We start from the raw sequence: 23,154 nt of genomic DNA on the forward strand, positions 1-23,154 counted from the left end.
ATTTTATTCAAAAGATAATTGAATAATATTTTTGTTAGTTTTGCTAAATCAACATGGTTAGTATCTAATTTTAGTTTAATTATCCAAAATAAATATAGTATTCTATTTTATAACTAGTGGTGCATGGCATTGTGCCTTAAGGGGAGTTGCTGGAACTTTCCGTACTAAAAACTAAATTATTAGGAAAAACTTTACCTGCTTTAACAACCAGTTGTTCATTACGTCAATGCAAGTAAAATGTTTTTTGATTTATTTAAATCGGATGCTCCGTTATCTCAAAAACTGAAATACCATTTTTGGCACTTTTTTCCCAGTACCTCTGAAACGGCTAGACCTGCTTTTGCCAAAACCTAATCAGCACGTCTCCATATCAATAGGAATCAAGTAAAATGTTTTTTGAATTATTCAAATCGGTTAATTTAATATAGAAACAATGGTCGTCGGAAATCTATCCATTATTTCTGCCGGACCCTATATGACATAACCAAGATATCAAATCAGATATATATAGGTTTAACTCTTAGTGTGTTATACATAGGGAGGTAGGGGTATAGTAAGATATCAGGTGTATTTTTTTAACTGATTTTTTTTTTAAAAATTCAAACATTTTCAAAAAAAATCAAAAATTTTACAGTTACATCACATTAACTTTGAATATCACCATGTATTACCAATGGAGAAGGGGTCTCCAAAAATCCTTAAAAACTTGCTCACGTGATTAATGAACGCCTCTTTATTTAGAAACTCTGGTATAACTTGTATTTGTTTCACTTTACCACTTGTATTTATCCAGGTGGGAACAGAAGTTTATCAATTAATTGCCGATGATAAAGATGAGCGGCCGTCATTACGTTATGCCATTGATACGTATCAATCGGAAGCTCGTGCAGAGAATGGTCGTTTGCTAAGACCAGAGGAATACGAATTGAAATCTGCCTTTGAACTTGATCCCCTGGACGGAACTTTGAGAGTGGCGCGCCCACCAGATAGGGAACAAGCGGAACTCATAAAGCTGGTTGTAACTGTTGAAGACACGGCAGCTGTGGCAGGACGACAAACTGCAACAGGTACATTTTACTTACTTTAACAATCGATTCATATATTGATAAACACACGAAGGGTAGGCCAGGGTACATAGGCCCAATTTGACTTTGAGCAATTATATTGTGAAAACCAAACCAATTACCTATATCACAACAAATAACACATATCACACAAACAACTATCTGACTATGTTCAGTAAAACTCCCAGCTAATATTCTTCTTTTTTTTTTATTTGGCTTCGCTTACTCTGAGCATTTAGCCACCTACAACATTTTTATTTATTTACATTCTAATTTATATCATTTTCAATCTATTTATGTATCCTATTCTATATTCTTCTTAATTTTTCTTCTTCTTATTTTCTTCAATTTTTGCTCTTTTTTTTAAATTTCTAATTCTATTTAACTTCCCAGCTTCATTCCATTTTTATTTTTCTCCATTCTTCTTTCAAGTTCCTATATTTCTCTTCTTACTCCTAATTCAATTCAACTATTCGAATTCTGTTAATCCTAATTTTCCTAATTTTTATTCAAATTCTATTTAACAAGTACAATTTTATTTGATTTCTACACATATTTTTTTTCATAAATTCTAAGTCATTGACAGGATTTGATCCGAAGATCCCTGTCGTGTGAATCGAACACGCTACCAAAGAGCTATGCTCGCCACCAGCTAATTCTTCATTGTAGAAATGTATTTTTTATTATTTTTCTGAAATTTTTAACTTGTTTTTTTTACTCCATAGACAGGGTAAATTGCAAAAACCAGGATGCAAACAGGTCCAATCACTAATTTTAATTTTAAAGGGATTCACAAAATATTAGCTACATTATTCAATCAATGCAAGATATAAAATTCATTTTAACACTGTGACTAACCTTAATCTGGTATTTTGTCAAAAATATTCTTCATCAGAGTTTGAATAACTATTTATTTAATTTATCTCTTGTAACATTGCTTTGTGAACTTAATTTGCTAGAGCAAAGGTATAATTGGTTCTTTTTATCACACCCAGATGTAAAAATTCATAATTTTACTGGTTTTTGAGATATCGATGGTGAACCTTTTTATTTGCGGACCTTTAAATTTTTTTTAATTTGAAAATTTGCTTTATTTAACTTAAATATATACATTGATTTTTACATAAAGATACAAATTATTATTATACCTATTCTGGAAATATCATTATACTATCATAATTTAATATTGTTTGCATATATATGTATTTGTTTCAATTAACTTATATAAGTATGAAAAGAGCTATGAAAAACATACTGCCATAAACGGACCTTTAAGCTTTGCTCTATCCTATATATAAATACCGACTATTCGACAAACTCCTGCTGAAATAGACGAATATTGAACAATCCTATTCGGCCAGATTTTAAAACCAAAATTAATAGCACTTTGCCGCTGTATAATCCAAGTTGTTTTTACTTTTCTACTGAATTATTCTGTAAAGTAAGTAAAGTGGTTGAGAAAATCAAAAGTTCAATTTCAGAAACAGATTATATTTCCGTGACGTCTGTCATGTGGAGTGCTTACAGTTGACATAATGAAAAATTCTTTAACTTGGCCTCGTTAATTCAAAATTGTCTTTGAATACAAGAAAACTTGCACATATAATAATAATTATAGTACAATAAAGAAAGACCAATCTCCAATGTTTGTTCTATATTTTATTATAACATAGGGCTAGCATAAGCATTTTATGTACTTTCAAAAATTAAATTAAATAATGATCAATTTTTCAAACATTATGTTAGCTCTGTAAGACTATGTGGCATGAGCATAATTCAATAAAGTTGATGCAAAAATAGTAATATGATTATATTTATAAAATTATTATTAATTCCACTCACCATAATACTAATAGGTTGTTTTATATATATATATATATATATATATATATATATTGTATATAATTTTTATAAGTACGTTATTTTTGCAGCTGTTTTGACAATAACGATTGCTGACGAGAATGACAATAATCCAGAATTTAGAAAACTATTTTATAAGAGATCAATAACTGAAAACAGTAAAAATGGAGTCTTCATTGTTAATATTGTGGCTGATGATGCAGATAAAAATAGAAGTGTTACGTATCTCTTAGAAGGTTTGTAAACAAATGATTTTTTGGATATGTTATTTTTTATGTTTATTGAAAAATAATGCATTTTACATTTGAATCTTCTAATTGTTTAAGTTTTGAACTATAAATTCATAGAGTATAAAAATTTTCCGTGTTTTAAATGTTTATTAAATCACAAAATTTATGATATTTTCTTATTATTTTGTTGTTAAGTAAGACTTCATAGCTGTTCAAGCTTTGTCCGACCTTTCTCCAATATTTTATAGAAATACATATATTTATTTTAGTTACAAAGTGATGCTTTATTAAAATAATGACAATTTCACTTCATTCACATTTACCCTAAGTGGTTATTTTTTAAATGATTAAGAGAATATAAAGTGATTATATATTATAGTAATAATATAAAAATAAACGCTTTTTCGTTCATGCATTCGCACATGATTTTTGCAGGTCCTGACAATATGAAAAAATTGATACATCTGGATAATGTAACTGGAGAAATCGTCGTTGCGAATAAAATAGATCATGAGCAATTTACTTGGCTAAACTTAACAGCAAGGGCTACTGACTCAGGTGTGCCACCGAGATTCAGTCTTGTTGATTTATTCATTCAGGTAATCACTGTTCTAAAAATATATTATAAACAACTTTGTCATTCTCTAACTTTACTATAGTCTACATATTTTATATAGTCTTCCATTATAATTTCTGTAGCATTATAACATTCTAGATACTTGATGAAAATGATAATAATCCATATTTTGTTACTGAACTAAGTAATATTACAATTCCTGAAAATTTCGAAGTGGGAAATGAAGTTATTACCGTTTTGGCTCAAGATCCAGATTCTGACGCATTTGGAAAAATTACTTATGCTTTGGATCGCACGTCCTCTCAGGTACTATGATTACCATTTATTAAACTTATTTATTTACAGATAATTTTTTTTTCATATATTTTACTGTTATAATCATTAAGACTTTGCTGATTTCAATGTCTTTTTATTCTTCAAATAATTTGATAAAAATATATTCACAAATACGTCTTTTTAGGGCAAATTTGCAATAGACGCTGATACCGGTGTCTTGTCGTTAAATGGAAAATTGGATCGTGAGATTAAAGACAATTACGTTCTTGTCATTGAAGCTTGGGATAATTATGAATATGGATATGCCAGTGGAGAAAGTCGAAATGCTTTCAAACAAATATTGTACGTATTAAATATTAATAATTATATGTTTAAAGAAAATAACGATATAACAATGTAAGCTTATGTAATATAAGTAAGGTTCTATTCTCATGTGATAAAAGCCTGTTTATCTATCCTTACCTTACGTATATCTGCTCATATCTAGATTATAGAGATGGTAGATTACCAATTATGTCAGTTTTGAATAATGCATTCCTATGTTTGATGCTACCCTTCTCTATAATTATTATATGAGGTCACTACTAACAAATCATTGTACTTCATAGTTATAAATGGTTAATGACAATTATGACATTGTTTAGACATGACGAATTCAATTTAATGCTGGATAATGGGATAACTAAAAACTCATGATTTTATACATAATTATACACATTTTTTAACAAATAATTGTTAAATCTCCAGATAATCATTGCACAGAAAATAAATAAAATGAAAGAATAAAAATTATATGTTACCGACTTAATCAATAAGAATTGATCTTCTTTTAACATTGTGACGTTAAAATTTTGAATTTTTGACACGCTCTTTTATTGCAAAATTTTATATTTATACCATTATTTTGAACTTCTATAAATTATATAATTAAACCATTTTTTGTAGGTCTATAATAATTATTTTATAATATTCGTTAAGACCATGAACTCTATCGTATTAAAAGTTTTATCCAAATGGCCAAAGATGGCTAAGACGATCATTACTAAAAACGTGATTTTTAATTCATATTTTTCTACTAGTTTTAAAGTTTTTAAAAACGGTTCAGAATCTTTTGCGAAAACATGGACGACGAATTTGATAATTTTCAATAATAATTTTAAATTTAATTATAAAAAACGGCTTATATGATCGTCACGCAGATCTAGTCAGTCTAAATTCTTATTGAGTTTCATCGAATAGCTTTTAAAGTTTTGAAGCAACCGTATTTGAGAAAACGTCGGCGAAAGTTTAATTTTTTTTTTATTTTTACAAAGATCGAAGAAATATAAAATTAGTAAATGGGTTCTTGTGGCAAAAACATAAACTTCTCTAAATTTGTTGATAGATTTTAAATTGTTTGCAGGGTAAAGCAGGGCTTGGGTAAAAAGGTCAACTACCATTATCTCAAAAACAAGTATAGAATTTTTTAACGATAGTATTTTAAAGTAGAAGGCAAAAGATGTTTAACCTGCTATCATCTTGTTCCTATGACGTCATCAACAGGCCACGTATTAATATTCATAACAAAAATATTTTTTTTTAGATGTTTCTATGAAATGGCGCGTTGATTGAGTATTGTAGCTATTATTACGTAATAAATAAGATATGTAATCTGTTTGCCCTTGGCTGTACTTTTTTGCCAAGTCTATGATGTAAAAGAAGACAGATGACAAGTTTTAGAAAAAATAGTAAAGTAAAGCCATATTTTTGTAATTAGGAATTAACTGGGAATTTTATTGAACACAGGTTGATAGTTGTTTTTTGATACGTGTTATGGTTGGGATGTAGTTTATTTGGTTTGGATAGTATAATTACTTGAAGTGGATCTTTGTGCCTCGCTTTACCCTAGTTATATTTGATTAGAAACCAAATTCAAATTTAGAAAATATTAATTTAGAAAGAATTTTAATAATAAAATATTATATATACAATTGAATTAATGCACAATTAAATTTTCAAACCGATTTTGAAAATTTAATTCACTTAAATGGATGCTATAGTAGTATATGTATTATTGTTTATTAATGAATTAATTCTACAACTTGATCCAAAATGTGGGGATTTAAAAAAAGACTGTATGAATAAGTCATGAATTATTTATTGATGTAACATCCGATCCGTCCATTAGAGCTCAACTCATACATATATACTTGTAATCAATTCTATTTCAAGCGTTACAGTGGATGATGTGAACGATGAAATTCCGGTGGCGAATTTTCCGAAGTCCTGCGTCTACGTGACTGAATTCCATGACCCGAACGACGTCATTACTACGCTTAAAGCTTCGGACGAGGATGATATTAGGACGCCGAATGCTCGATTATCCTTCGTAATCGTCGACGGAAACGAGAAAGGTATTAATTGATTATATTTTTTTAAACTTTTATTTATACTAGTGAGGCGCATGGCATCGTGCATTAGATTTTTGAGAAATTATAAATTTTTGACAAAAATTTACTTTGTATTGAAAAAAAAGACTTTTTGAAGAAAAGCAATCGTACTGCTTTAACTGCATAGAGATGAATGTCGAAGCGCGTAAGCGCCGCATCGCCGTCTAACATTGGTTCAAACCCATAGAAATGTAAACAAAATTTATACTTATTGTTAAAATCTCTATAAAATATCTGATAATTTAATGTGCATATGTCTAATGATCATTTTTGACCTCCAGGTGGCATTTTTTTCTACTTTTTTTACTAGATCTCCGAAACCGCTAGGCCTGCCTTCATAAAAATTTGATCAGTTCTTCATCTTATTAATACGAGTGTGTTGTTGTGTGAATTGTTTTGTTTTTTGAATTATTCAAATCGGACGCTCCGTTCTCTTAAAAACTGAGTTACCGTTTTTGGCACTTTTTGCCCCATATCTTTGGAACGGCTAGACCTGCTTTTGCCAAAAACTAATCAGCGCGTCTCCTTATCAATACGAATCGAATGTTTTTTTGAATTATTCAAATCGCTTCATCCGTGTTCCCGAAATCGTCGACGAAAATTTGTATCCGAACACACATACACACACGCACACACATACACACACATAAAACCATTTTTTCTGAGGTATGCCAGAATATTCAGAAACCTCTGAAACGTAAAGATATATAAAAATTTTCATTTTCGATTTTTTTGCGATTACTATAACTTCCCTACGGGAAGTTAATTATATGTTTCTGCATAACTACGAATTAGGGTTAATTTTTTTATTAAATGACCTAATAATGATGCTAAATATTAGTAAAGCAATTTCATAGTGTAAGGACATTAGTTTATATTTAATTTTACCTAATTACTTTCTATTTACTTTCGAAACATTTTTTATTTAAGTTTTTATTGCTTGGATCTCAAAGTTAAAATTACCATATTTTTTGATTCGTAAAGATTGACAATTTCATGTGTCATTCGCGTGTCAAAAATTATATTAAGGTATCGTAAACTAAACAATAGTGCTCACAACATGAAAAACAACAAAAGAAAATCTTTGTTATAAATTTTCAAATATTGCCATTTATCTGTCGATAGCTACATGGTAAGAATGAAGGTTATGGCTGGTTATACATCATTTACCAAACGTCGTTCCGGCAAATTACTTTTGGGCCGGAACGCGTTCCGGCAAAAGAAATTCACAAAAAAATCGCTACATACAGAAAGTGATTTAATAAATGAATTTTATAAATTATAATCTAACTAATTTTTATTAAACCTTCCTATTATTGTAATAAACATACATATATGTGCACAAAATGGATTTTGTAATGATTTTTGTTTCTTTTCTTTTCGAACGGAACCGGAACAAACGTGAGAACCGTTTTTTGAACCGGTTTTTTAATTTTAGCGTTCCGGCAAAAAAATATTAGCACAACACCACTGCTAATAATTAATTAAACTGGTGTAAAAATATAATACAATAATGTCGGTAATGCAGGAATGTATAATAACATTCATTCTTTCAATTTGTAACTCGTGCCGCGAAGTACTGCATAGAAGTCATCAAATAAGAATGAAAAACCTCTTAAAACTATATTTTTATTCCTTACGTAGCGTGTATTCGCTAATAAATTTTGGAAACCTCGAATTCTCTGAATGAGAGGTTTAATAATCAAACCAACCAACTATTAGATAATATAAAAAATACCCTTTATGTGTTTTCATGGGGGTAAATATAGAGCAAATACGCTTTACTCTGTATGAATGTTTTCAGCATATCACTGTAGTGCAGAAAATACAGGTCGGTTTTTGAGAGAACGGAGTATCCGATTTGAATTATCTAAAAAACATTTATTTTGTAATGATTAGGAGAAGAGGTGATTAGTTTTTACCAAAGGCAGGTCAATGTGCAAAAAATGGCAGGTTTTGAGAGTACTAAGCGTCCAATTTAAATTATTCAAAGAACTTTCTGCTTGATTCAACAAAAGAATTGCTTTTGGAAAAAATAGTTTTTGTTTCTAATTTTTTTTTTCAAGAAAATATTTTTTTTGTATATCGAAAATAATTCAGATTTTAATTTTAATTCTGTTCTAATATACTTTAAATAAATAATTTCAACTTTGCTATTCAGTTTATGTAATTCTTATAAATATTAGACAATATTACAATATTTATAAAAATCTATATGAAAACATTTAATATTGCTCGATCATTTCGTTACGGTACGGGAAGTTCCAGCAATTTGCTTTAAGGCACGATGCCATACATTACTATTTTATATTATTATTTTGAATTTTATCTATAATAAAACAATATATTTACACTTGTTTACATGTGAAAAAATATTATTGAGAAAGAAATAACTAACATAGAAAGAACTAACAAAGTGTAGAGTTACTCGTATATTGACTAAAAAGCTAATGTTTACTGTTATTTTTAGAATGAATTTATATAAATAAAATTATTTATTTACATAGACAGATATATTACTTAATATTCAAATTTAGAAGTTTCTGCTAAATTTATCAATTACTTGTCTAAAAAAATAGTTATATGTTTTGTTTATATTCTTTTTACTTGAAAGATATAATTGGAAGTTAGCTGAAGATTAGCTTGATGTATCATTTTTTAAGAAAACTTTTATTTTTGTAGGTCTGTTTCACCTGGATCAAATTGACCACTGGTCTGCTCGCGTTCTTGCTAGTGGGTCTTTAAAGGAACGTTATGGTAATTATTCCCTCTTGATTGAAATATCAGACTTAGGACTGAATCCTAACAAAATACAAGAAACGTTACACATCTGTGTCACTGATTTCAATGATCATCCACCTGTGTTCGATATGCCAATTGAAAATATAACAATAAGAATTCCAGAGGTAACGTAATTTATAATATGACATTGTGTAATTTTAGTAATATGCATATTTATTAGTTTGGAATAACTGTTCTTATTACTTAATGGTATTTATTTGCAATACTGTAACAAGACAGGTGTTAATAATAAGTATTTATTTAATTTTTTTTGGAAGTTTCTATATTTAAAGTTCTATATTTAAAGTCATTGTTTCTTTGTGTCATATCAATACTAAACATAAAGTGTGTTGTATGTGTAATGTAAATATAACGAGAAAGATGTGGAGTTGTTGACTTATTAAATTTTTTATGAATATTTTTTTTATAAAAAATTGTTGCAAATATTGATAAAGCCAAATAAGAATAATTTAAATATTACAAAAATACTATAAAAATATATTATAAATATATATTTTTTTTATCTTTCACCTAGAATGCAACAATAGGCACACCAGTAATCCAGGTGCGCGCAACTGATAAGGATACTGGTATAAACGGGGAAGTACGCTATAAACTAAAACACGATATCAGTGGAAACTATAAAACGTTTGGAATAAACCAAAAGACAGGTGCCATTGAGCTGAAAAGAACTCTTGATAGAGAGAAACAAAAAATTTATGAAGTGAGTATTGAGAATACAATATGAAATAAAAAAATGCGGTTATTTATTATATATAAAATTTATAAAAGTTTTTGGTTTGCATTTTTTTAATTCTATTATTTTATAGATACGTGTAGAAGCATATGATTTAGGAACACCGACACCGTTAAGCTCCGAACTCGATTTGAGCATTTATGTTCAAAATGTCAACGATTATGAGCCGCAATTTTTAATAGATGAGTATCACGTCAATTTTACAGGTAAAAATTTAGTATAACATCTTATGTAATCTCTATTTCAATTTAGCCTTGATAATACATATTTTTCAAATTTTTTCCCAACACCAGAAACAAAATTAAATTATTTATTTATGTTTTGGGATACTTGATTTATGTATCATTTAACAATTTATACTAGGAAAATCAAAATACAAAATTCCCACGTAGGGGAAAGTCCCCTAGTGGCGGACACCTAAGGTTATTTATAAATAAATTAAAAAATATTTTACGAAATGTTTATTAAATTATGATTTATGTTAGACAACAAAGTTAGAAATCAAACTAAATTAACAAAACCGCAATCTTTGCTGAAAAATTATTAATACTATCAATCAAACTTTGGTATCAAAAATATGATTTTAAATGGTGGCACCGAGTACCGGACATTTCAAAATAACCTGCATTGATCACATATGTAGCCATCTCAACACATTGGAATGTTTGCATATGTGTCTTTGACGAATATTCTTAGATATTGCAAAAAAGTCACTATTCATCTACCCTTTTGGCTGGGCCTCACCGATGCTCTCAGCTGGTGCATTCAACTAGGCTTTTCATTCTTCGACTAGGAAATATAAGAAATGGGGGTATGTAGTGACCATTAGCTTTCATACAGAACAAAATTAAATAATTGGAATAAATTACGTAAATTCTCTCAAAAAATTTCTCTTGAAAGCATGCCCCTTTCACTAGTATTTTGAAATGAAAAGATTTATACTCGCTTAAATAATACGTGTTAAATAGAGTGTCCGGTGCTTGGTGCCGTCCAGCATTACGGGACTTTCCCCTAATCCCAATTATAAAATTAGAAGTAAAATTTTCACATCCAATTTTTTTGACAAAATAATCATGATTCATCCATCATTTTTCATCGCAAATTAATATAATATAATATAATAATCAAAAACATGTTTTCAAGTCAAAATAACTATTTGCGACCATGTTCCATCAAGTTAAAAAAATATCATCACTATTAAAAAAAATCTAATAAAAAATATATCAAATATAGGTAGACCAACCATTGTTTTACCTTCTAAAGAAAATTAATTAGAAGAATACATCAAATATAAATAAAATTATGTAAATATGAAAATAGCTTAATGTTCAAATGATGCAAAGCCACATAAACTAAATCAAAAACTTGTTTGAATGAGTACAATCACAAAGCCTCATAGTACTCTCATGTTCTAATTGCAGTTCAAAAAAAATCTGTTTTGCAACTTTAACGTATTTATAGTTATCAAGATGCTATGAATAAATCGATTTAAACCGGAAGTTAATAATTTCCTAAAATCTAACTTTAAAATATAAAAACTTATCATGACGATTATATAAAAGTTCATTGATGTAATTCATTTCAAAAAGTTTCTTAATATCGTTATGCGTGTATCGGAACTGTTACAATGAGCGAAAGGGATATGAGCGTCGTCAGAAATTCCAAACTTATATTGATTTCAGAAAACTCATTTCCTGGCGATGAGCAACAAAAGCTGCCTGATACGATTGACAGAGATGAAGTTGATGAATTAGACGACCCTCCCTCCCTGATATGTTATTATATTGTGGGCGGAAATCAAGACGACATATTTCATCTCGATGCCATTTCTCACGTGCTTACGGTAATGTTACATACATAATTTTCATATATAAATCATAAAATATGTTTACTCTTTCGATATGATCGAAACACATATGTAACAGTCAAAATTGTTTTCAGATTTATTAGACTCTATAAATTTTGTATATTTTTTTAATTATACAATAAAACAAATTTTTAAGCCGCTGACAAAAAGTACGGAGTGGTTCACCAGTTTTTCCAGCTGCTTCACTATTTTTCTAAAGTATTTTTTTCTATAAATCTTATCTTAACACATACCATATATTAGAATTATTATACAGTTTTTTACTGTGGTTACAGTGATACGAGTCTCCGCAGCTGCTACACTATTTTTCTAAAGAATATTTTTTACAAATCTTATCTTAACACATACTATAGATTAAAATTATTATACAAACATTTTTATAGTAGTTACAGTGGTTACAATGGTACGAGTCTCTCTAGCTGCTCCACTATTTTTCTAAAGTATTTTTTTTTAAATATTATCTTAACACATACTACACATTAAAATTATTGCACAAACATTTTTTTACAGTGGTTACAATGGTACGAGTCTTCCTAGCAGCTCCACTATTTTTCTATTTCTATTTTTATATTAGAATTATTATACATTTTTTACAGTGGTTACAGTGGTACGAATCTCTCCAGCTGCTCCACTATTTTTCCAAAGTATTTTTTTTACAAATCTTATCTTAACACATACCATACATTAAAATTATTATACAAACATTTTTTACAGTGGTTACAATGGTACGAGTCTTCCCAGCAGCTCCACTATTTTTCTATTTCTATTTTTATATTAGAATTATTATACATTTTTTACAGTGGTTACAGTGGTACGAATCTCTCCAGCTGCTCCACTATTTTTCTAAAGTATTTTTTTACAAATCTTATCTTAACACATACCATACATTAAAATTATTTTACAAACATTTTTTACAGTGGTTACAATGGTATGAGTCTCCCCAGCAGCTCCACTATATTTCTAAAGTATTTTTTTACAAATCTTATCTTAACACATACCATATATTAGAATTATTATACATTTTTTACAGTGGTTACAATGGTACGAATCTTCCCAGCTGCTTCACTATTTTTCTAAAGTTTTTTTTTCTATAAATCTTATCTTAACACATTCCATATATTAGAATTATTATGCATTTTTTACATTGGTTGCCATGGTACGAATTTCCCCAGCTGCTCCACTATTTTTCTAATGTATTTTTTTCATAAATCTTATCTTAACACATACCATATATTAGAATTATTATACAATTTTACAGTGGTTACAATGGTACGAATCTTCCCAGCTGCTCCACTATTTTTCTAAAGTATTTTTTTTTAAATCTTATCTTAACACATACTACACATTAAAATTATTGTACAAACATTTTTTACAGTGGTTACAATGGTACGTATCTTCCCAGCAGCTCCACTATTTTTGTAAAGTATTTTTTTCTATTAATCTTATCTTAACACCTACCATATATTAGAATTATTATACATTTTTTACAGTGATTACAGTGGTACAAATCTCCCCAGCTGCTCCACTATTTTTCTAATGTATTTTTTTCATAAATCTTATTTTAACACATACCATATATTAGAATCATTATACATTTTTTACAGTGGTTACAGTGGTACGAATCTCCCCAGCTGCTCCACTATTTTTCTAATGTATTTTTTTACAAATCTTATCTTAACACATACCATACATTAAAATTATTATACAAACATTTTTACAGTGGTTACAATGGTACGAGTTTCCCCAGCAGCTCCACTATTTTTCTAAAGTATTTTTTTCTATAAATCTTATCTTAACACATACCATTCATTAGAATTATTATACAAACATTTTTTACAGTGGTACGAATCTCCCCAGCTGCTCCACTATTTTTCTAAAGTAGTTTTTTACATATCGTTACCATACATTAAAATTATTCTACAAACATTTTTTTTTATTTTTAATATACTTTTTTTTTTACTTTCATTATACAAACTTTTTTTACTCTTATTATTCCAATAGTTTCGGAAATTTTTTGCTTACTTTCATTTATTTTTATTTATATATATATATATTTAAAAATGATTATTTGGAGATGTAAATTATTGCAAATATTGCAATTAAAATATATAGGTAATGTTAATTTGGATATGAGAAAAATACAATATATTTTATAGTCAATTTAATTTTTGCCATATTTAATCTATGTACATAAAATAATTATAACTTTTCTAATTAAAACAAATTAAATTTTCAGAACGTCTTTTCTTCGCTATTTTTATTAAATATCATGAATTGTTACATAACTATTCATATCTCTTTTTTATAATCTTGCTTAATTGATAATAATCAATCCCTATGTCATATTCTTAGCCAAAAAAAAATTAGATGTAATTTTTATATCCTATGTTCTTACAGTGTGAAACCTTCTTTATTTCATTATTTCCTAACTCATGTTTACATTTTACTTTACAACTTTTCATTATTCTGTGTACAATACCACATCGTAGAATGAATATCCCATTATTTTCAATTTATTGTTTTTTTGTTCTCTCTATTAAAGATAAAATAATTTGTTTTGATGTAGCAAATAGTACAAAAATTAATTTGGGGATCAGTGTCAATTATTAAATTTATTTTGAAATAGGTAATTGTAAATAAATACCATTTATTGGTATTTCCGATACAATTATATCAAACTGTTTTATAATAATCAATAAACTAACAAAAAATCAAAAAACCTAAAAAATAATTAAAATATGATCAAATGTTATTTAGGTTTTTAAGCTTTAGTATATGAAGCTTTTTAAAAATTTTATTCGTGTTAGTTTTTTTTCTAAAAATAATAAGAAACTTATGCAATTACTAATATATAACACTTCGTATGTATATTTCGAACCACATATGTGTTGTTTGTTTTTTCTCAATAATATTCTGATGGAGAAAGAAATTTTGTAAATATTCTAAATAATCTAATATTAGCGTTTGTAAATTATCTTTAATATTATTTTTTATATCAACAGGTGAATAAAGAACTGGATCGTGAAGAAACCAATAAGCATGTACTCTTGGTAAAGGCATCAGTCAATTGCTTGCAGCCGCCTCTAAAAAACAGTTTTTTTAATTCTTCCGATAATACATTAATGAAAGTTGTAATTAATGTAATTGACGTTAATGACAATGTGCCAAAATTTGTCAGCAATGTTTTTACTGGAGGCGTGACGACTGCTGCTGATTTTGGCGCCCGATTTATGCACGTCAAGGTAACGATGGAGTCAATCCTGATGTGATAGTAATTAATACGGTGGAATGTGGAATAAAGTCATATTTTGAATCATGCTGTCGTTTTTTGCATATTTTTATATCTAATTATTAATACGGACTAATAACTAAATAAATATATACACTATAGAAGCATGTTAAATACAGAGTGGGCCACATAAAGTGGAAGCAACGGCCGACCAACATTTTGTTCTTGAGACCTAGATATAGTTTTCAAAAATAGCTGTAGCATATCTCCTTGAACCAATATAAATTATAATCAAAAAGAAAATATATAATAACGTTTTTTATTCATATATTAATTCAGAAACAATAGCTTCCAATATAAAATTTGAGTAAGGTAATGGTCCAGTTGGATTCTAGCAACCAACAGTAAATATTGATATACAAGTAAAAACTTCAATATCAATATTCTTGTCCTGTTTTGGTTCGCCATTAAAACTTACTCATTTTCTCTTATTTTTACAATTGCATAAAATTACTTAAAATTTATAACAATCTTTACACTTCATTAGAGTTGAAATTGGGAGAACTTATATTTAACTTCCCGTAGGGTAAATTATAGTAATCGCAAAAAAATGTGTGTGTGCGAATACAGATTTTCGTCGACGATTTTGGCAAAACAAAGCCAAAAACCGATTTCAATTATTCAAAAAACATTCGATTCCTATTGATGAGAAGACGTGTTGATTAGGCGCATCAAATTATCAGATATTTTATAAAGATTTTAATAATACGTTTAAATTTTGTTTACATTTCTATGGGTTCCGTAACATCGTTTGTCCGTTAGACGGCGACGCGGCGCTCACGCGCTTCAATATTTCGTCACTAGGCAGCTAAAGCAGTACGATTGCTTAGAAAAAAATTTCAAAATTTTCAAAATATTTCAAAACAAAGAAAACATTTTTTTCCAAAAAGTTTTTTTCGAAAACAGTAATTTTTCTCAAAAATTTAAAATTTCTCCAAAAACCTAAATTTTTAAAGTTTGAAAATAATTTTAACCATTTTTTAAAAAAATTGTTTTTGGAACGGGAAGTTCCAGAAATTTGCCTCAAGTCACTATACTATGCACCACTAGTTTTGTTCAATATTAATCGATCTTACGTATATGGGATTGTAAGCAATAATTTGAAGAAAGGAATGAAATATACTGGTTTTTGTCACACAACTGTTATTTTGTGACGCCTAATGCATAGTTTCTAACAAAAAAAATTGAAGTGCATCTAAACTATATAAACTTTAAATACGTCACCATTATCACTAGTTTTATTTCATATGCAGGCGACAGACAAGGATGCTGGAGAAAATGGACTTGTTAAATATTATCAAATTGGTAAAATTCACATGACTTTGGCAGAAGGTCTAGATAATATACACAGCCCTCCCTTTTTAGTTGATATAAATGACGGCGGAATACAGTTGAATTTTGATCCACAAAAAGGAATGAAAGGATATTTTGATTTTATTGTGAGTATAAATGTCGACAGACGAAGTGAATTCACAATCTTAATTTAAATCTTAGGTGGCCTTATGTACTTGCATCAATGTCTGACTTTTGAAAGTGCGAGTTTTATGATGATTTATTTTATATCTTTACAAAACTTCGGTAATCTTTACTAATATGAGACTAAATATTGAATAGGAAATAGATTTTATTTATCCTCATCATTAGCCATAAAATTAATTTTAATTTTAATAAAAATTATTGCAACGAGTTTTAATGTTAGTATATTTATAATTGCAATGTTTCATTATTTTTACGATATATTTTAGGTTTTAGCAAATGATACAGATGGCTTTCAGGATGTCGCACGTGTTTTTATTTACCTATTAAGAGAAGATCAAAGAGTTAAATTTATATTGAGACAGAGTCCACCTGAAATACGAGACAATATTAATGTGTTTAGAGAGTAAGTAATTTTGTATTATACTATATTTATGCTACGAATTTTAAGTTGCCTAAAGGCATCTGCAAAATATAATTCGAAAAAACTGCTCTGGTTTTACTTAATGAAATTATATAATATCAATTTCTATTTTTAGGACACTAGGAAATGTTACAAATTCTATCGTCAACGTTGATGATTTTAAAATTCATGTCAACAGAGACGGTACTATTGATAAAACTAAAACTGATTTATATATGCATCTAGTTAATCCTAAAGATCATTCAATTATGGAAGTTCCTCACATATTACGACTTGTTGATCAGAACACTGAAGCCCTTGACTCACTCTTCAAGGTAAATTATTTAGATTTATTTAATATAATTTAATCAACAAATAAAAAATCTAAAATATTCTTAACAATACTGATTGATAGTTATATTTAGTAATTTGTGAAGGTATTTGTCTAATACTTATATCCGTAAAATTCCCGCTGGAGGTGTCACAAATATCAATTACTCATAAAAATGATCGATCATTGAATATTCTAAATTATTATTTTAATATATTCTCAATTATTGATTCAAACATTTTTGACTCAACACGGCGGGACTTTCAATATAAACAGTTAGGCAACAATGTAAGCAAGGAATGCTCTGGTTTTACTTAATGAAATTATATATATATCAATTTCTATTTTTAGGACACTAGGAAATGTTACAAATTCTATCGTCAACGTTGATGATTTTAAAATTCATGTCAACAGAGACGGTACTATTGATAAAACTAAAACTGATTTATATATGCATCTAGTTAATCCTAAAGATCATTCAATTATGGAAGTTCCTCACATATTACGACTTGTTGATCAAAACACTGAAGCGCTTGACTCACTCTTCAAGGTAAATTATTTAGATTTATTAAATATAATTTAATCAACAAATAAAAAATCTAAAATAATCTTTGCAATACTGATTGATACTTTTATTTAGTAATTTATGAAGGTATTTGTCTAATACTTATATCCGTAAAATTCCCGGTGGAGTTGTCACAAATATCAATTACCCATAAAAATGATCGATCATTAAATATTCTAAATTATTATTTTAATATATTCTCAATTATTAATTCAAACATTTTTGACTCAACACGGCGAGACTTTCATTATAAACAGTTAGGCAACAATGTAAGCAAGGAATATTAAAGCAAGTTTATAAAAAATACGTTTATTGATGACTTGAAAAGACAAAAAAATTTAATTAATTGATCTGGCTCAAGAAAAGAAATCATTAATAAATGATGGGTTAAATTCGAAATACAAACTTATATATAAATTTTTTCGTATGTCTGTTAAAATTATCAGCATTTGTAAAACTTAGTAAGTAAATAGTTATAAAAAACATTAGTTTAAGAAGCATCTTTATATACGTTTTCTGGAGTACGATTTTTTTTCATAGGAATTCAACGTCCTGGACACGCAGGCTGCTGAAGCAGTCCCATTGTCCGAGGACTTCATGCTGTTGGCTGGAGGCGGAAGGCAAGCAGTGGCCTGGCTTGCTTCAATCGTACTTTTTCTAGCCGCTACGTTAATTTTTGTTTTAGTCCTATGCCTGACGCAAAGGTCCAGTTACAAACACAAACTTAAAATGGCGAGGTCTAGTGTGTTTGGTAAATATGGTTTGTAATTAATACTTTTATACTAATCTCTATTTTAGATTACTTCAAACTTCATCATTTATTATACATATTATTTCTATGATCTATTTTAGAATCATTTGAGTATTAAGTTAGTCTTGAAATTTCTACACTTCCAGTATGTTTGTATAACTGAATTGTATAACTAAAGCAAACAAGATCACCAACATCAATTATTTTGATTTTATAAATTGAGGTCATTTAAATTATGGTAGAGAGCTTAAAAGTCCGCGGGTCCACCATCAATTACTCAAAAACAAGTATAGTGGAGTTAAAGAGTAAACTAGTTGGTATTGGTATTCTGCCTTGAGGCAAGTTACATGAACTTCCCTATATGCGTAAATAATCGACTTGATCAATAAAAAATAAATTAATTTATGAGTAATTAAACGTATTCCGAGTGCATTTATTACACATAATTGAAAACGAACAAACACGTTAACTTGGACTATTTTCTAAAAGCAAATTTTCAAAGATCAATATTTTTTATAATTGAACTAGTTTTTGTAGGACTTTAATGGTTCAGTATGTTCATTAAGACCAAGTGCTCTATTGTTATATCAAGTAAATCGTCTAATTTTAATATTAACAAACGTCAAAAAACTACTCATTTTCTCAAACTTTGATGATTTTTTAAAATTAAACTATTTGTCGTAATATTTCAGAAAGTTCTATAAGACAATGATATGTATCGTCAAAAATAGTTCCATAAAAATCGGCTTAAATTTTTTTTTCAACAGTTAATTACAAGAAGACGCCTCGGTAGATTTTCACCAAAAACTAATCAGTATCATTTCCAATTAATATCATTCGAACAGTTTTTGATTTTTTAAAATCGATTCCGTAGTATGAGCTTAAATGCGGACAAAAAGTTTAACACTTTTTGCCAAATTACAAAGAAACGGCTCGGCAGATCGTAGCACAAAACTGACAAACGATAATTCTCATAGAGATACATCAAATGACTTTTAAATTTCTGAAATCGGGCGTTTTTGAGCAAACGTCGATGAAAGGTCTAATATTGACAAATGCTAAAAAAACGATACTAATTTTTGACTGAAACTTTGACGAATTTTTTAAATTAAACGTAATATTTTAGTATGTTCTATAAAGCACACACACATACTTTTTTCAAATTTGGTCTCATTCGATTTAGAATGGCTTGAAACGTCGAGAAAACATAAAATTAGCAAATCGGATTTTTTATGTAAACATAAACCTCTTCTTCGGGAAGTTAAAAAAGTGTGTAGTCCACCATCTATAGCAAAAGTATTTTCTTTCATTGTTAGTTTTTATGATTATGAGCACTGTTGTTTAGTTTACGAAACCTTAATGTGATTTTCAAGTATACCTACGTTATTTATTTGTTTTATAAAAGATATTGTTAATTTTAAGTTAGATTCATCTGATATTTTTATATATTCTCTATAAAAGTTTGCTTGTGGATGGGGTAAAAAAACGCCTAACAGGACGAGTGCCAAATACAAATAAACATATGGTTGCCTAACAGGACGAGTGCCAAATACAAATAAACATAGTGTTGAAGGCAGCAATCCGATGTGGTTACAGGCTTACGAAAACGAATGGTTTAAACAAGAAGAAGAATTCAGGTCGGTATAATTCAAAAATTTTACTTCATCATCTCAACTAGCAATTAGCAACTTCCAATTCAACTTCGGCCAACTTGTCCGCACTCAGAATTTTCATTTTACCTTTAATTCTTTTGCTCTATTGTAATCGCATTTGTGCTAAACCATTATTTAGAGAAATAAATATATTCTCAAGTAATCATTCACCTTCATGTTAACCGTAAAAACGTGAATCTATGAAGCCCGTCCGTTACGTGTTAAGTTTACGTGAAATGATAATAATTTCAGAACAATGTTTTCTCTTGATCAATTGTGAAGATGAATTTTGCAGGAAAAATAAATGCATAATTTTTTTTTATTTCAGTCAAACATCAGAAAGAGATTCTTTAGATGAAAATATTTTAGTGGATGAAAGCTATAGTCCTAAAGACAACACTAATAACCCGACCTTGCCAACAGAAAATAATGATTATAATGTCTATCAACAGTTGCACAAAATATCTAATTCGCAATTACTAGGCAAAAAATTAGAAACAACAGAATTATAATATTTGCATTGTAAATAATATTTGTAGTTATAAGTTTCTTAATATTGTGAAATGATTTTGCTATGCGTGTCTGTGTGTGTGTATTTTGGTTACATTATATTAATTTATTTATTTAATCTTTGTGTGTAAAGCAGATAATAAAATCATTTTTCTATAAAATATATTTTTTACTTAAGCAACATTTAAACAAATCATTCATGGGGGTTTCCGTACAAACATTAATAAACATATGATATTTTTGAGCTCTTGCATTGCAGTTTCATATTGAAATGCTTAGATCTTGAAATTATAAATGTTTTGCGTGTTTTGCAAGGCAGTTTTATTCATTGCCAGATAATCGATAATATATATTATCTATTAATATATATACATATGTATATCATATTTTAAAGTAAAGTTACAGTAAGTTAATATGCGATTTATTTGAATAAGCAATTTGAACATTTGAACAAACTACAATTGTTGCTGGTTATAAATATAGATAAAGAAATGAGACTGATTAAATTAATCAAATAAATGATGAAGTATAATTACAATACAAAAGAATATAGAACTTTTATTTAATTCTTCAACGTAATTTTTGATTCGCATCGTATCCAGTATCGACTATTTTCTTATTTTGTGTGACTTGTGAAATTTAATTTGCGGGTAATGACTCCAAGTGATTATTCCACTGTTTTCTATTTTTAATATAGACTTTACACAAAAAATAATAAACAATTTTAAAATAGGATAAAGCGGGGCTTCAAGGTTTGCGGGTAAAAAGGTCCACCATCAATATCTCAAAAACAAGTGAAGTTAAAAAAAATTACCAACAATATTTGAATGTAGTGGGAAAAAGATATATAACCAGTCATCAGCTTGATTCTTACAACATCGCAATTGGGATATAAACGGCAATGTTTGAAAAGCCATAATAAAAAGGATTTTCTTCTTTTAAACTGCTGTTTAGTTTACGAGATCTTACTATAATTTTTAAGTATACGTCAATTAATAGATTTATAAGATGTACTGTTAATTTTCAGTTAAATTCAACATTTTTTTATATAACCTTTTTAAAAGCTCACACGTGGGGGGGGGGGGGTTAGAAAGGAAAAAGGACCAAACAAACCTTAACCCTGAAAAAGGTAAAAACAATAAAAAATAGTAAATAAAAAAGTTTAACAATGCAATTTTACAAGAGATAAATAAATAAATAGTTTTTCCAACTCTACTGATGAATATTTCTGACAAAATACCATATCAAGGTTATATACAGTGTTCTGTTAAAAATGTACCTATGAAAATTATATTTCGCATTGATTAAATAATGTATCTATTATTACAAAAAATCCCTTTAAAACTTGAAAAAAACATTAAACCTGTTTGCTCCCTGGCCGTTCCATTTTACTCTGTGGGGACAAAAAGAAACAGACAAATTTTTGAAAACCAGCAAAAATACATTTCTGCACCGATGAATGAACTAATAATAAAAGTTTTACTGAACATAGTCAAATAGTTGTTTGTTCGATATGTGCTATTAACTTCCCGTAGGGTAAGTTATAGTAATCGCAAAGAAATCAAAAATGAAAATTTTATATAGTTTTACGTTTCAAAGGATTCTGAATATTTTAGCAAAACTCAGAAAAAATTGATGTATGTGTGTGAGTGTGTATGTGTGTGTGTGTGGATACAAATTTCATCGACGATTTCGGGAACACCGATCAACCGATTTGAATAATTAACTAGTAGTATATGGCATCGTGCCATATCCGAATCGTGGTCGATTACTATACATATCCTATGGGAAATTAATAAAATAAAAAATACTGACCCAATCAGCACAACTGGACATAATTAATTTCACGCAGTACCCTATACATAGAAAATAAATAATATTTCAGTTGTAAATATTTGCTTTAAAATTTTTTTTTCAGCTAAATTTGAAATACGTGTCAAATGATTTTATGAATAATATCTCAAAAAAAATCGGAAATTCTAAAATGTCGAGGCCTGGTTGGTGTGCGATTTGTAAAAGAATGATCCATATTCAAGATTTATAAAAGTCAAGGTTTATAAAAGAATTATGATCTACGAGTTGAAATTATTGACAGTTTATGAATTGTCTTTAACAATTTATTAACTTTAAAATATTACTGTGTTGGATGTAATTTGATGGTATATTTATTGGTTGGATGGTATATTTGAAGAAATTTTCAATCAATTAATGTTAAACTCATGCTAATTGCCAATAGTCCTCTGAAATGGATATCAACTATTTTCGATTTTTTGTTGTTTCTTTATTTCTTTATTTGTGTTTATCATAATTAATATGTATATTTTATATAAAAATTT

At 28.2% G+C, this 23,154-nt stretch overlaps 1 protein-coding gene across 1 annotated transcript in view; it reads left to right on the forward strand.

Moving 5' to 3' along the window:
- LOC113375159 (cadherin-23) overlaps positions 1-20,820 on the forward strand; it is a 35,765-nt gene extending 14,945 nt beyond the window's left edge. The window contains exons 14-30 of the mRNA XM_026615109.1: positions 794-1,067; positions 2,996-3,160; positions 3,590-3,753; positions 3,870-4,037; positions 4,192-4,349; positions 6,219-6,400; positions 9,119-9,342; positions 9,753-9,941; positions 10,048-10,180; positions 11,657-11,817; positions 14,844-15,083; positions 16,384-16,569; positions 16,876-17,012; positions 17,146-17,344; positions 18,446-18,665; positions 20,188-20,293; positions 20,637-20,820. Of these exons, the coding sequence (XP_026470894.1) occupies positions 794-1,067; positions 2,996-3,160; positions 3,590-3,753; positions 3,870-4,037; positions 4,192-4,349; positions 6,219-6,400; positions 9,119-9,342; positions 9,753-9,941; positions 10,048-10,180; positions 11,657-11,817; positions 14,844-15,083; positions 16,384-16,569; positions 16,876-17,012; positions 17,146-17,344; positions 18,446-18,665; positions 20,188-20,293; positions 20,637-20,820 (3,090 nt within the window). The remainder of the gene's footprint in view (positions 1-793; positions 1,068-2,995; positions 3,161-3,589; positions 3,754-3,869; positions 4,038-4,191; positions 4,350-6,218; positions 6,401-9,118; positions 9,343-9,752; positions 9,942-10,047; positions 10,181-11,656; positions 11,818-14,843; positions 15,084-16,383; positions 16,570-16,875; positions 17,013-17,145; positions 17,345-18,445; positions 18,666-20,187; positions 20,294-20,636) is intronic.
- Positions 20,821-23,154: the final 2,334 nt, after the last annotated feature.

Source organism: Ctenocephalides felis, unplaced genomic scaffold (assembly GCF_003426905.1).
Source record: "Ctenocephalides felis isolate EL2017-DRISC unplaced genomic scaffold, ASM342690v1 CF-g0.4_SCAFFOLD_01886, whole genome shotgun sequence".
In the NCBI taxonomy this organism is placed as follows: domain Eukaryota; kingdom Metazoa; phylum Arthropoda; class Insecta; order Siphonaptera; family Pulicidae; genus Ctenocephalides; species Ctenocephalides felis.